The 16,721-nt window shown below is 40.4% G+C and overlaps 1 protein-coding gene across 2 annotated transcripts in view; it reads left to right on the top strand.

Moving 5' to 3' along the window:
• Nucleotides 1-16,721, top strand: part of apbb2a (amyloid beta (A4) precursor protein-binding, family B, member 2a) — a 39,082-nt gene that overhangs the window by 18,622 nt on the left and 3,739 nt on the right. For both annotated transcript variants that reach the window (XM_085133846.1, XM_085133837.1), the window contains exons 9-10: nt 11,717-11,831; nt 14,476-14,551. In XM_085133846.1, coding sequence (XP_084989972.1) covers nt 11,717-11,831; nt 14,476-14,551 — 191 coding nt within the window. The remainder of the gene's footprint in view (nt 1-11,716; nt 11,832-14,475; nt 14,552-16,721) is intronic.

The raw sequence follows: 16,721 nt of genomic DNA, 5'->3' as shown, positions 1-16,721 counted from the left end.
TGTCTGTCTCACCCACCCACCTAACTCTACTCTTAAATATGTAATGAAAAATGACGAGTGTTGACACACGGGTACTGTGTGTGCTCCCTCTGCATGTTGCCCCTCCTTCCCTCCCTAGTTTGCCTCTCTGCCTCAACGAATGCTCGGATTTGGGTCACAAAGCTGCATCAAAATAAACCGGGGTTTGCGTGTTTTCCTTCCTGTCAGTATAACATTTTTTTTTTTTGTGAAGAGAAATTGGTCTCAAATGTATTTTGAGTTATCCTTGTGCTCAGTCATTTAAAACCATGCTGTATATAGTGCCGTATAGAGTGTATCCAGGGGGGAAATGTCTGAGCTGTAATCAAGGGGGGAGAAAATGTTTATTATTTAGATGAAAAAAAGGTCTTCCTAGAAATTACACCCCTCTGTAATCCACTCTATATGACCCGATTTTTATTCAGCACTTAAACGCAGCTTTTATGGATATGTGTGAGCGTGCACATATTTATCCGCCAAGGCAGAAGACGCTCAAATATTTTTTGTATGCGCAGAAAGCCGTCTGAAGATCTGTGAAGTTGGCGTTCTGCGCGTAAAATATTAATAACCATTCAGATTGTCATTTGCGCATTTGTAAAATGTTTTACATGTGTTCAGATTGCTTGAGGATGAATCAAATGCAGGCGTAGCTGCTGCTGTAAACAACATCAACTGGCTGCTCAATTCGCACAGGCAGCGCCGTGCGCCGCGTTCGCTGCTTAATACACCGTAGACAAGAGTTTTATTTTTATTTCGACTTGATTTTGTCCCAGTTCTTTGCCGCCTCTGGCAATATTGGTGATAGTGTGTTCTTGTCTCTCTGCCTGTGAGTGTGTATATGTGTGCCTAGAGAAACAAGGAGTATGTGTCATGTGGTACCTCTGATGCAGAGGAGGTTGGAGGGGGGGGACTCAAGCCCCGGGTGCTCGTATTGCTTCTCACCTTGGTGCTGTAAACAAGTTTACGGTGTAGGATGGTAATTACGTGCAGACATTTTACATTAGGCTCTAATGGCTGTGGGTCATGACTAATTCACCAGGTCGCAGAGGGGTTTACCCTGTTCAGCTGTAGCACACAGGTTTAAGTGTCGGAGTGCAACTGTGGAAGAGGTTTAAGTGATGCTGCTTTCACTTAAATTAGCTCAAAACATGGACTCTCTTTTGTATTTTTTATCACTTTGATGCCTGCTATTAAAAGGAGCAGTTCCACGTTTTCTGGAATAAGGAGACCAATGCTACATGTATATCAGTGTTTGCTCATTACCTCAGATATTTCAGTTTATATGCAAAAGCATATGCCAACAACATATATGAGGTAGTTACATGTCAGCAAGTCAACTTTAGTTACATTGTCCTAAATCACAGTTATGTCTTCTCCAAAGAACTGAAAGATATGATTCTGTAGGTAAGAGAAGGCGGAAAGTGCAGCGAAATCCAACATAAAGAAAAAGAATGACAAAGGAAAAGTACACAAGTAGTAACAAAAAATGTACTGGGAGCTTTAACACTTATAAGATCGAGCGTTATAAATGTTATTTATATTTCAGCACAAAGTTTTCTGTTAAAAAACTTATAACTGCTGCTATTAACCACATATTTCCAATTAAAATATCTAATGGGCCACTTCATCCAAGTCATTATGCAAAATGATATCAGCTAATTATCAAAGGGGTAAAGTTAAATAATCTATATACAACTAAAAATACTGGAGATGCATGTTTTCAACATCTGGATTTTTCCATTTTTCTCATTTTGTGCAGTGAAACAAACAAATCCTGATCACAACTAATTCATCGACTCATAAATTGTGTCATGTGAAAAAGAAAGTCTAAGATTTTATGTATCAAGACATAATAATAATTTATCTAGTCCATACTAGGTTTAAAATATGGTTCAACCTCAGACGAACACATAACTTAAAACACTGTGTTGACATGTGTTCACAATTCCACACAACCGATACCTGTTCAGTTGTACCATCATGAATTTTAACATTTAACATTCTACCTAAGGCCTGTAGAGTCTGAGCACGACCTCGGGGTGTGTTTCCGGGGACGCCCACTCCTGGGAAGTTTGGCAGCTGTCTTGAATGTTTTCCACTTGTGAAAATTCTTTTTTACTGTAAAATTATGGAAATTCTACTGTTAAATTGTACAGAAAAGTCCCTATAACCCTGCTCAGACCTCCTTACGATCAGTTAATCAGAGGTATTTGATTCACCCTCTTAATTTCTATGCGCGCAGTAACGGTATACTATAATATGTCATTTATCATTGTTCACCCAGACGCATAAAATCTTACAATCAAAAGAGGATGTACTTTCCTTTTTACGTGACTGTGACTATTTAAAACACCAGACGGTCACGAGGACTACAAAACTGATGACACACAACAAATAAACGGCGCCCTCTGCCATCAGTAAACGGCAGTCAACAAGGCGAATATCAGCTGATGCCGATGTTCTGTTGATAAGTCGGTGCAGTAAATACCTGACTGTGCACCACAACACAGCATCAATACTGCAATAAAACTAAGCTAATTACTGTCAGCAGCTCAGTACAGTCCTATTAGTTGCTTTGTAAAGTGTGCACTTTGTGCCTCATGTATCTAGTTTTTATCTTTGATTTTTATGCCCTTTTTTATCACCATATTCTGCATTCCATTACAATAAACTACAATTTACTGCCGTGATGAGCCACATTTGCTGTTTTTTGCAAACACAATTATCGACACTCAGGGGTCCAATTTAAAAAATTTAAAAAAAAACAGCTTTTGTGCTGGAAACTGAGTTTTGACTAATATGTGCAGATTATAATTGTCTGTAAGCAGCTTAGAATGGCTATGAAAGCATTTGTAGACCAGTAAACAGAACTGTTATCTCTAAATTTGTCTTCCAGTATTAACATCAATTTTTTTAATGGAAGTCGAGAATTTGCACTGATAGAATTAGTCAGGTTTAATTGTGCATTTCCTTACTGTGGATGATTTCATCTTGCATCAGATTTTCAAGTAAGCTAGCAAACAAGGAGACTCACTCAACAGTTCAAAAAAAGTAGAATAATTGGTAGGAAACTGTTTCCAAATATCAATATACCTGACAGCTCTTTTGTTATTCTGTTTGCAGCATGATGAAAGGGCAATCCTCTAAATCGTTTTCTAGCTGTTGTTTCAGTGTCACACATCTGTCACAGTTCAAGGCTGAAAATGGATCAGATCCACGTCTGCTTTGGACTCCAGCCAACGTCACAACAGTATCAATAATAAAAGGACGTTTTTCTGTTGCAGTCAATAGGGAGAGTAACACAACACATACATGCGACGCACACACCTGGTCCTCGATGTGGACCTTGGCTCTTGGTGGACTTTTTTGCTGACAGGAGCGCTTCCTCCCAGACGTTTCAAATCAGCATTTGGCTTTGCAATTAGCATACAGTGGGGCAAAAAAGTATTTAGTCAGCCACTGATTGTGCAAGTTCCCCCACTTAAAATGATGACAGAGGTCAGTAATTTGCACCAGAGGTACACTTCAACTGTGAGAGACAGAATGTGAAAAAAAAATCCATGAATTCACATGGTAGGATTTGTAAAGAATTTATTCGTAAATCAGGGTGGTATAATAATGTATTAATAAGTATTTGGTCAATAATAAGTATTTGACCAAATACAATTGACCAAATACAAATAATAAGTATTTGGTCAATAACAAAAATACAACTCAATACTTTGTAACATAACCTTTGTTGGCAATAACAGAGGTCAAACGTTTACTATAGGTCTTTACCAGGTTTGCACATACAGTAGCTGGTATTTTGGCCCATTCCTCCATGCAGATCTTCTCAAGAGCAGTGATGTTTTGGGGCTGTCGCCGAGCAACACGGACTTTCAACTCCCGCCACAGATTTTCTATGGGGTTGAGGTCTGGAGACTGGCTAGGCCACTCCAGGACTTTCAAATGCTTCTTACGGAGCCACTCCTTTGTTGCCCGGGCGGTGTGTTTTGGATCATTGTCATGTTGGAAGACCCAGCCTCGTTTCATCTTCAAAGTTCTCACTGATGGAAGGAGGTTTTGGCTCAAAATCTCACGATACTTGGCCCCATTCATTCTGTCCTTAACACGGATCAGTCGTCCTGTCCCCTTGGCAGAAAAACAGCCCCATAGCATGATGTTTCCACCCCCATGCTTCACAGTAGGTATGGTGTTCTTGGGATGCAACTCAGTATTCTTCTTCCTCCAAACACGACGAGTTGAGCTTATACCAAAAAGTTCTACTTTGGTTTCATCTGACCACATGACATTCTCCCAATCCTCTGCTGTATCATCCATGTGCTCTCTGGCAAACTTCAGACGGGCCTGGACATGCACTGGCTTCAGCAGCGGAACACGTCTGGCACTGCGGGATTTGATTCCCTGCCGTTGTAGTGTGTTACTGATGGTGACCTTTGTTACTTTGGTCCCAGCTCTCTGCAGGTCATTCACCAGGTCCCCCCGTGTGGTTCTGGGATCTTTGCTCACCGTTCTCATGATCATTTTGACCCCACGGGATGAGATCTTGCGTGGAGCCCCAGATCGAGGGAGATTATCAGTGGTCTTGTATGTCTTCCATTTTCTGATGATTGCTCCCACAGTTGATTTTTTCACACCAAGCTGCTTGCCTATTGTAGATTCACTCTTCCCAGTCTGGTGCAGGTCTACAATTCTTTTCCTGGTGTCCTTCGAAAGCTCTTTGGTCTTGGCCATGGCGGAGTTTGGAGTCTGACTGGTTGAGGCTGTGGACAGGTGTCTTTTATACAGATGATGAGGTCAAACAGGTGCCATTCATACAGGTAACGAGTGGGGGACAGAAAAGCTTCTTACAGAAGACGTTACAGGTCTGTGAGAGCCAGGGATTTTCCTTGTTTGAGGTGACCAAATACTTATTTTCCACCCTGATTTACGAATAAATTCTTTACAAATCCTACCATGTGAATTCATGGATTTTTTTTTTCACATTCTGTCTCTCACAGTTGAAGTGTACCTCTGGTGCAAATTACTGACCTCTGTCATCATTTTAAGTGGGGGAACTTGCACAATCAGTGGCTGACTAAATACTTTTTTGCCCCACTGTATGTAAGTGCATTAGCATAGCGGCCAGCAGTATGCAGACACTCTGCAAAGCCGTTTGATAATTGAAGTCTGTGTGATGCCACGGTGCTCTGTGCGTTAGGGTTAGTGTGTGTGTGTGTGTGTATGTGACAGATGGTTTGGAGGAGACATGAGTCTCTACTGAGCGATACTGGAAGCTACAGAGCAGAAGAAAGAGCTGCAGAGCTGGTCGGGGACTAGTTACATGTGTGCTGTTTTGACTGCCTCTTAAACAGCCTCTTTTACTGCACCAGTATTGGGACAGTTTAGCTTTATTACACCATTCCTGCAACCGAAGATGCATTGTGAAGCTGCTTACTGTAAAGTTTTCAAAACTACTTAAATTTAAATAATATCCTGCTGTCAGCAAAATTATCGAGCATTTTGATTGCTGTTTGACGAAAAATCTAAAGAAATTGTACTCCCAGCCCCACTTTTGAAAGAAGTTATTGCTAATTTACCTTCAATACTTGATCTACTGTGTGTGTGTGTGTGTGTGTGTGTGTGTGTGTGTGTGTGTGTGTGTGTGTGTGTGTGTGTGTAGATAACAAAGACTGTGGATGTGCACATTTCTATTTGAAATCTTTCTCTTGCTTTCTGTGTCCTGTTGTGCCATCCTTACTCCTCACTTGTGTGTGTGTATGTGTACAAAACCACAAACTTTGCAAAGTCGCATTAAAGTTACTCATTAGCATAAATAAATAAATATGGTTAATGACATGTATGGCTTTTACACTTCCAATTAATAACCATATTGACTGCAAATTCTTTACCCATTATAAATGTATCCTAAGACACGAGTTGTACATCCACCCTCTGGAACAAGATCTAGACTGTTGTGGATTATACATTTTTGATCCAACTTTTTTCCCCTTACATTTTTAATCAGTATCTTATAAAATGGAGATATGATCCCAGTATTAATATGACAAACCTAAGCCAAGTTTAGGCATGCCAGGATGGGATTCTCCTTCGGCTGTAGACTAGTACTACACATTGTGCTCTTAGAACCATGATGGAGGTGACAGTTGTCATCTCTGCAGACACTGACAGTTCTTTGTGACTTTCTCAAACCCGGTTCAGCGCACATCTGCAGCCGTGACCTCATTTATTCTCGGAGTTTTACACATCGTCTTCAGCCGAGGCTGCCTCGCAGCCATCAGGATCAAAGAGCGATTGGTAGTAGTGAGTCAGTCATCCTTTACTGAGCTCTGAAGGTGTGTGCGGCACAGAGAGAGAGAAAAAAAAACGCACGAGTGGTGGGAGGCTTGCTTGGGAGGCTAACTCATCTTTCTGCTTTGGTGCTTTCACACCTTTCATCTCGTACCTCTTTTTTACCTCTTTTTTTCCCCTTTCCACCTCCTCCTTCACCATCCAGCCCTATTTCCATTCCTCTCTTCTCCACTCCCACATTCATTTCGACTTTCTGGCCAATAACTCTCCTCTCTTGAGATCTTATCTCTCTATCCTCTTGCTTAACCTTTCCCGCTAAAATGCCCTCCGACGTCCATGAAATCTGTGTGTCATTCAGTTAAAAGCAACAATCCTGATGCTTTTCCTTTTTACAAGATAAATTGATTCATCTTTTACCACTTACCTGCATCTGGGTTGCAGGGCCAAAAGTCTAATCATGTCCAAACCCCCTGTATGTCCTAGTTCTATCCTGGGGTTTCCTCTAAGTTCGACATGTTTGAAACACCTGAGCTTTCGATGTGGAGTAGTTGTTAAGTTCCTACCAAATGACTGAGCTTCGAACCAAGAAGCCCTTTGGAGGAAACTCATTTCTGCTGCTTGAATCCACAATATTATTATTTTTTTGGTCACTACCCAGATATTTTGGCCACGCTCAACTCTGTCTTCACCACTACTGCATTAATTAGTGAACTGCATATTCCTAACTTGTGATTAAAATTTAGGGCAGAACTCATGATTTAACGGCTGAGAACCATGTCCTTAGACTTGGACGTGCTAATTCTGGGGACTGGGTTCCAGTTAAAGTCAGTTGCATCTGCTTCTGGCTCACTTAAACTAGCTTTAGAAACTCGCACAGTGTTGGAGGAAAGCCAAGTTCACATGTTAGTTGTCTCTGTTTGTCATACAGTTTAACACATGTGTAATTTAAAACTAGTGCTGTGATTACAGCTTACAAAGGTTACCAAAAGTCACCTGCCAAACTCAAAAACACCCACCGTGGGTCAGTGGCTTTACTGACATTTTCAATGAGGGACTGTAGAACTGAGACACCCGAAACACTTAAGTTTCATCAGAAAATGTCATCTTTTCCTCTTTAAAAAAACAACACATGCAACTGTTAAAAATGCAGTGTTAATAAAATGACACCGCAGAAAGAAAAAGATGTATTTCCAGATGTAGCCGAGTTATCCTCAGACTGGCTGTAAAAGTCTAAATATATGTGGTGTGATCGTGACGGTACTGTAGGTTTTGTTAGTGTGAGACTCTATTTGGCATTTCATGTAGTTTTTTCATCAGTAATAAAACACTTGTAACTAGTTGAGACTGACACATGAATTAGTTCTGGCGCGAGAACAACAGGCTTTCATTTTTGAAGTAAATGGAGAGCAGTCACTTTTGGGCCATTCAGAATTTCTGACTCTGAAATGCAATTCCAAAGTGACAGACAGCGAATAAAGCAGGGAGCCTGAATTTGAAATGGAACAGAAGGCCGTAGAATCCGAGATAATGGGAACAGGGTGAGGAAAAACATCATGAATGAAATTCAAACACAATGAGAAAGCAATGCATTTTAAAACGTGTGCAGATGCATTTACATGTGGTGAGGTAGAGCTTTTAGGTAGTTTCTACAAGTGTCGATTTAGTCTCCATGTGTCTCTACTGTGTGTGTGTGTGTGTGTGTGTGTGTGTGTGTTAGTAGGTCTGCATGAATAAAGGCTGTTTGGAGATCAGCAGCAGTTCTGATGCTCTGACAATGAAGATAGGATTCCTGTTTGAAATAATCTACCAGCTGTTCTACCCTCCACACACACACACACACACACCACACACACACACACACACACACACACGTACACGTCTACACCTACACACACACAGCTTCTTACAAAGTGGATCATCAAAGAATCAAAGGCAGTCAATGTTTGAATTAGCCCTCTGTTCTTCATTCAGCCTGTGCCTCTTTGTAGTGTTTCTGATAGTAGACCATCAGAGCCTATATTGCGTGCAGCTGTGATGAGTTACGCTCTCGATGTGAATCATTCTATGTTGCATGTTTTGTTTTGGGGTTTTTTTTGTGAGGTGGATGTCTCCTGGTGTGGAAGAAAAAGTGAGTGAAAGAGTGAGAGATGGAGACAGCTGAGGGAAGTGAAAGCAAGATTAAAGAGCAGAAGCAAAGAGCTGAATGAAAGACACTGGGAGAAGGAAAAGGTAGAGGGAAATGGGGTAGGGTGGGTTCATGCGCCTGTGTGTGTGTGTGTGTGGTACACAAGTATGCAGCCACAAGAAAGGTTTCCTGCATTATAATGTTGAAGAATGCTAATCCACTGAAATGAAAAGTACACACATACATCACCTAACGGGAAGGTGGTGACTGAAGCAAAAGAACATTGTCTCTGTTTTTGACTCTGTATGTTTTGTGTATTAACGCTGCTGTTGTGTCTTTGCCTTCCCTATCCTCACCATCATTTTCACTTTGCTTTTTTGTTGGTTTTCATCTTCTCCCATAATATAACTTCCCCATCCCACCACTCTTATGTGTCTTTTTATGTCCCACACTCTTCCTTTAACACATTTATTCTTATTCCTTATGTTATGTTTCCTTTACAACCATCACCTTTATTTTCTTTCTTTCTATTTTTTTAACCACCATCTCTTCAACAACCCCTCTTGCCCTCCTTCTGCCTCCTTCTGCTTCCGGGGACACAGAGAAAGGTAACTGCTCTTTGTGCCGTGCTCACGTGTGATCTTGCTCTTCAGCTGTTTTCTGTAATCGTTGTGTCAGGGCTCCCGCCCTTGTGTGCGATCACATTTGTCACTTCAGGCTTCAAATCAGTGGCTTTGCTTCGCCTAGAGTCACTGTTGCTCTTTACAAGACAAGTGCAGGACCGACTACTGAAAGTCTAAATCACTGGTGTCAAATCGTCAGCGAGCCAGACTGGCCACGGGCTGTTTCCTATTAAGAGTTGCATGCTGTTTTATAGCATTGTGATCCCTGAGAGAGGATACAGAAGTCATAAAAGAACCATTTGTAGTATGCGAGGCAAGGCCACTCATGCTGCTTTGGTGACCCACTGCTCAAATGTCCCTGAATGAAGTGTACTGGACACCAAACACACACACACACACACACACACTCAGTCACACATCACATATTGCACTTTCCTTTGTGGCCACAATCAGAGAGCATTATCGACTTATAGTGTGTGAGCACACAGTTAAGCAAAAGAGACGGGCCAGATAATGGACTCATAAACACAAAGAGCCTGCTGTGATAAATGCCAGCTGTGTTTGGCATATTTCTGTTTGTTTCTGTGGTTATTCTGAAGTGTTCAATGTATGTGTGTGCGTCTGGTGACACTCCCATCTGTTTTGGCTTCACTCTGTATTCACCGATTACTCATTTGTTTCTGTTCTAGCTGGAAACACATCCTCCTACCTTTTGTTCCTCCGCTTGTCTCACCTGTTAATGGGGAAGAGATGTGTCTTTCATCTTGTCTGTGCGTGTATGTGTGTATGTAGCATTTCCCACATGTGGCTGGTTTTCATCTGCCACCCACACTGAATAAAGTTTCTTTCTTAGCCGAGTTTCCTCCCTCAGTATCACCCTCATACTCCTCTTTTTACGCTGCAGTGTGACACCACTGAGAAGCTCTTGGCATTATGGTTATAGTTACCCTAATTCTTTTTTCTAATGTCCTCTGACATTGTGTGTGTGTGCTTCAAGAGAAACGCACGCACACACACACACACACACACACACACACACACGTCTGTCTAAATATTTGCATAAGCCCAAGTGTTTGTCATTTTAGCCAATATTGGCAACTGCCACCTCCAGTTCAGGAATGAATATGAACCATAGACTGTATATAAAAGATGGACATATTCACAGCAAGCTATTTGCTTGTCACCATCTTGGTTGTTAGACATTATAAGCAGGGTGTGGATATGACCAGCAAAGCTGTGGACACTGCATGTGCATTTGGTAGCAACTAGTCAATCGCAAGGTAGCCACACCGCAATGGTTTAGCATCAATTTAACACTTAGTTGAGTAATAATTTACAGAAATCATATTATACTATACTAAAATAGACTTGAGTGACATCATAAATTCATCAAAAGCCTGTTTACTGAGGTAATACATTAAGAAAAATTAGTGGTAATCTGCAAAAGAATGCAGAATTAAAACACTTCCTGTAATACCTTCACTTTTCAGACCCCATAATATATGCCCATCTTTTATATACAGTTTTTGCTATGAAGAGACTGGTTCTAACGTGAATGCCTGCACAGCTCGAGGCAACATGTAAATGACACAAATAATGAAGCTGCAGTTTGTGACTCAGCTAATTAGACACAGCCCCAAAAGAAGTTCTTAGAGAAGAGGTAAATACATCATGATGCAAAATGGGCATAATAATGTTGCTGTCATTTGTGGATTTTAGTTCTTGTGCGTGTTCTCTTTTCTAGCCCCTTTTTTACATCGCTGAACAGAAGATAAAGCAAACAGGTGCAGGGAGAGGGCTGAGAAGGTTTTGTTTCAGAACCGAGGACAGGTCCAAGCATCACCTCCTAACAACACAGAAGAGGGAAAAGATGTAAAATCCAGTTCAGTAAAAAGCTGTTGTTACCAATGAGAGAAAACAATTGGTTGAAACACTGTGTTAGATGTCGCAAGTAATCCAAATATATTCACACTGTAGATGAGGATAAAATTGAACCCAAGAAACAACAAAACAAAAACGGCTAAAGGAACTGTAATATACAAATTAGCGATCATGAATCCATATTGTCCCTGAGCTAAGTGGCTGTAGGGGGATGTGTGAAGCCCTTAAAGAGTGTTTGATCACAATATTCAACAATTTTCAAACATGGATCTCCAAGGAATAATACCAGGCACCTTTGAGAAGAAAAATATCATCTATTTTATATAATATCCATCTTGCAGGAGCTATTAGGTGCATTAAACCTAAGTGGATAAAACCTTACTCTCCTGCATACAAATATCTGGAATTAATACACATTAGACTGAAATATCACTGCAGCAAAAATGTAAATAAACAAAAAGATGGAATCATGTGAAATTAATTCAGCGATTCAGCATCCCACAGCTTATTTCTTTTCCCTAATGGCTTTGTTGCTCACCTCAAGATATGTGCCTCAATTTTCTGGATGCTCCTTCCTTTTTCATTTCATTATCTTGTCCCACTTTTTTTTAAGTTGTCCTTTGTCTTCTAATCATAAATGTTAGAGAGCATCTGTAAAAAAGCTTAAAAGATTTTTAAATACTGTCCCCTTAAGAGTTTGGTTCAACTGCTTTTAGGGTGCTTTGAGATAAACTTTGAGTGTCACATCTGCATGTGTCTTCTGTCTGTGCTTCAGGGATTTTGCCTATGTGGCCAGAGACAAAAACACACGGGTGCTGAAGTGCCACGTGTTCCGATGTGATACCCCCGCCGCAGCCATCGCCACAAGTCTCCACGAAATCTGTTCCAAGGTTTGTATCATAACCATCTCCAGCTCTGAAACAAGCTAGGAAGTTTTGATCAGCTCAGATGTTATAAAAAAAAAAGGGGGGGGGGGGGGGGGTCATTATAAAAACCCTGTATCTTAGATGATATTCGCACATGCATGTTCCAGTGCCCTGATAAGATTTCTGATTTCTCTTCCCGAGAAGTAGGGCTGTGAGGAGAGATAGCAGAAAGCCTTTACAGTGAGATGATAAGATTGCAGTTGCAGAGTATGTGCAGTGCTAGTTTTCAATATATGTCCCTAAAGTGTGGGATGGGAATGGACATTTTTTATGGACATTTTGGTCCATAAAAGAGTGATAAATACCTCAGCTATACCTAATCAAAACCTAACATAAGTCCTGCTCTTAGCCTACTCCATGGATGCTAATGTTTACATGTACAAATGCAGAAACTTAACTCATCCTCTAGAACGTGCGCTGCATGCAACCACAGTGGCCAAGGTTTGACCTGCTTGCCACTATGTCAGTAAAACAAAGTAAAAAGGCCAAAAAATAAATATTAAAAAAGAACAACCTGCTGATAACTGTCATAGTCATAACGACATAAACATCCATCATCACAGAATACAGTTCTGAAACTTTATAGAGCTCTAAATTCTCTTTTTATATCATACTTTTAGCTCGGAGGGTAAATAAGTGACTCCTCATGGACGTCCGCATACCTTTCAGCTGCCAGCATAGCTGTTTTACTAACAGGGCACCAAGTGCAAGTGTGTCCCAAGCCAACTAGAAAGAAGTATAATAAGAACAACTGCGCATCTGTGATGTCCAAAGGTGTCCATGTGCTCATCCACAAGGGAGTATATGGCTGGAGAGTAGTGTGTTACCTTGCAATGTGTACTGCAGTGTAATGCATAAAGAGCAAATACTATTTTCAACGCTAACACAGCACTTTTCCTAGTCAGTGACATAGTTCACTTGTTTAGAGACTTTAGATTTCACACTGACACACACACTGACTCATAATGTTTTATGTACAAAGAGAAATCAGTGCGTCCTCAGGCCAGCGCTGACCTTGTGAAGAATGACTGTACCCGGAACAACAGATCTACTCCCTTTGAGGCACATCGACCCATTTAGAAAGAAGATTTAATTTCTTTTTATCTCGAACCCCAAACCGAAGGAAGAGTGTGCGTCAGTGCATCTGGATGTGACCATGACTCTTCACACCTTTACGCCACCTATTTTAAACACAGTGGTAGTTTTCTCTTTACTGCAGGGGAAAAACTTGGTGACCTGAGCCTTGCAGCTGCGCAGCACGCTGAATGGCCCTCCTTTGTGTGTGTGTGTGTGAGGGTGGGAGTGAGTGTGCCTTCTTGTGAGTGTGCCTTCTTGCATGTTCCCCTGTGAGCAGAGTTGCAGACTCACCACAGACTTTGATTAATGACACCTCCAATTAATCAAGTATCTGTAGCAGGAAAAGAGTGCAGCAGCTCGAGTGCAGGGACCATGCAAAATATTCAACACTCTTTAAAGAGTGTGTCCACTGCAGCACAAGAGAAAGCAAGAAAATAGAGAGAAAAGACCATTCTTTAAGTGCAGAACTGAAGTATGATTGGGAAAGAAGTAACAGGTGATGTCACTGAGAAGACCAAAACAGCTGATACATATAACTCATGTAAAATACTGATTTCAAAAATCTGACATTGTGGATTTCTCCATTATGTTTTAACTTAGTTTTTTTTTGCACTATTATTTGAAGTGACGTATTTCATTGCAATCAAATGAGCACTGCAGTCTACTTGGATTCAGTCCCACACACCCTGGCTTACCTAAATATTCAGAATAGTGCACCAACTATAAGGCTGAAAATAGTCCTTTGCAAATAGCATTCTTACTCCTTTTGCTAAAAAATTTGGCTGCTTCATTGTTTTATGAGATTTTTTTTTTACCCTTTGAAGAACATAAAACTGCATATTTGTAGCCTGTTTTTAAGGAGTCATGGTACATTGTCAGCACAGACTGTATATAAAAGAAGGATGTTGCAAAGGTGAAGCTAATGCATTTTTAAAGTTTTACTTACTTTATGAGCTTAGTGAAACTATTCTCATTTAATTTGTGGTCTCAGCTGGTGGTTTCTAATTTATTTGTCACAGCATGATGTTCATTTTATGGTTTATGATCACATTTAGAATAAAAAATAAATATGATTTAGGGAGTGGTTACCTTCTGACTGACTGTTAGCTACAATATGAATAAGAAATGCTTCTTATCTTTTTCCATTGAGATCATCCCTTTGCTTTTGATGTTAACAAGTCTTCACAAAATGATCGGCAAAAACATGATGGTTACAGCCATCTTTATTATACAGTCTTTGGTAGAAACACCCATTTACTGCTAGTACTAACTAATACCCAGTCTGTTGCAGGTGTGTTTAAGCTGTAAATCTTTGATAAAAATAGATTTGTCAGATGATCTAGTCTTATTATTAATATTTATCACCCCTGTCCCTGTTTTAAAACCAAACCTTTTTCATCACTTTCCTCCATTTTTTTTTTGCAGTCCTCTTGTGTTCCCTTTTTTCAAATTCCTCTTTTTTTTCCTTTGCACTCTGTTCCTCTCACCCTGTTTTCACCCAAACACTCTTCAATTTTTCTCTCCTCGTTAGATCATGGCTGAGAGGAAAAGTGCCAAGGCTGCAGCTGGCAGCTCCTCCCAGAACGGCTCCGACGTACCCATGCAAGGTACATGCATGCACGGTCATGTGTTTATCACTTCAGAGGACATTAGAAAAAAGAATTAGGGTAACTATAACCATAATGCCAAGAACTTCAACATAAGCATTACATGATAAGGATTTTTTTATCCTTAGAAGAGAGAAAAAAAGTCCCCACATGACTTTATGTAACTCTCTAAGGAGATTTATGTGCATTTGGAATTGTAAGCTTATCATTTGTTGTCTTATAGCATTTATTCACATCTGAAACCACGTATATGCTTCTTAAAAGATGGCCTCACTGCCTGAGAATCAGATGTGAACATTTGTTAAACGAAAAGACAGCAGTGTTAGGTTCACTTACATTCACATAACGCTGACACCAGAATAACTCCTCGCCATAAACTCCTCACTCAACAGAGCTTTATCCTCACAATAATTCTATTCACTGTTTTCCATTTCACTAATTCCCACTGCTTGTTCCTTTTAGTCCCAAATAATTATAGGAAGACAGCAGAAAAAGCCACGACACAATTCATCCTTTGCTATAACTTCAGCTGCCATGCGTATCTGCTGAGTATGAGGGCTGGGGGGGATGCTCTGACATCAGAATATAAAAGAACTATATCGGCTCTTCACTTGCAGAGGCAGTCGACCTCATTAAAACCCAATTAGTGTTTCTTTGAGGCGAGGCCTGGTACTCCACAGCTCCCATCCCAAACCCAGGATCAAAGAACTTCATGGTGGAAGATCCCTCACATCTTTTGTAGCTGTAACTTGCGTGAACTCATAGATTGAACTCATACACTTTTCATTAAAAATGTTGGTACAGTGTAAGGTGTTGCCCTTGAAATGGATAGAACAGCCTGTTAGCTTGAAAACTTGGCTGGGTTTTTATTTTTCCTTCTGTGTGTGGAACAGTTTTCGCCTGGATTAGATCTCTTTTTTGGGTAGCTGGTAGCGCATAATCCTGTGTTGGGACACAATTGAGGAGATTAACACCAAATGATTTGGGATGAGCACCAGCACTAGGATAATCGCATCGGTGTTCTCATCGGATCAGGCCTGTCTGAGCTCTGCTTTAAAACAGAATTAATGTAAGAAAACTCTTTCACAATTCATTGTTCGTGTAAGTACAGTTCGGAAAGCTTTAGCGCCCTGAAAAGGTGAGACAACGTAAGCGTATGTAAATCTATATACTCAGATTTCTGAATTACTACCTTCCCATGTTATCTGATTCCTATTGTAATTAAGTTGCTTGTGTCCATGATGTCACTGTTGGCTTTGGCTTCAGGTGCAAGAACCCTCAACTCTGAACACATCAATTTGGCTTAGTATGGTCCCATGTAACCAAAGGCCATTAAAACATATAAACATAAAATACAACAAACTCCATGGGTGAACCAATGTTGCTTCTACATATAAAGAACCGATTTTAAATTATATCTTTAGGCACTTTGTTTCTAGCAGCCTGTCATAAAAGTTTCTATTTCAATTCAGTGTTATGTATATAGCACAACAACGCCTCAAGGAGACCACTTTATATTGTATTTTAAATACCCTAAAATAATAGAGAGAAAACCCAAGTAATCAGACAACCACTTACGAACTAGCTAGCACGTGGTGACAGTGGGAAAGATGAACTCCCTTTTAACAGGAAGAAACTTCCAGCAGAACTAGGCTCATGGAAGAGCAGCCTTCTGTTGCAAGCTATTGAGGGTGAGGGGAGGAAGACAGGACAAAATACATACTGTGGAAGAGAGCTAGAGATTAATAATAATTGATGAATAAATTCAGAGTGGTGTATAAACATGTAATAAGTGAAAAAAGGAGAATGAAGAAGAAAAAACACTCAGTGGAAGACCCAACAGCCTAGACCTATTGCAGCATAACTAAGGGAGGATTCAGTGTGTCTATCTCCTGAATCCAAACTGGGAGTTGGTTCTACAGAAGAGGGGCATGAAAGCTGAAGGGTCTGCCTCCCATTCTACATTTAAATACTCTAGGAACCACAAGTAAGCCTGCAGGCTGAGAGTGAAGTGCTCTTTTGGGGTGATATGCTGATGAGGTCTTTAAGATAAGATGGGGCCTGATTATGCAAGAATTTTTATGTGAGAAGCAAATTAAATTCACACATCATTTCTTCCCATTTCTTGAGTTGAATCTGTGAAAAATGCCAAAAATAATATGGTTTGACA

Source organism: Neolamprologus multifasciatus, chromosome 2 (assembly GCF_963576455.1).
Source record: "Neolamprologus multifasciatus chromosome 2, fNeoMul1.2, whole genome shotgun sequence".
NCBI classification, from domain to species: Eukaryota; Metazoa; Chordata; class Actinopteri; order Cichliformes; family Cichlidae; genus Neolamprologus; species Neolamprologus multifasciatus.
The sequence above is the reverse complement of the archived record's forward strand: the minus strand, read 5'-3'. Positions and strand labels throughout refer to the sequence as shown.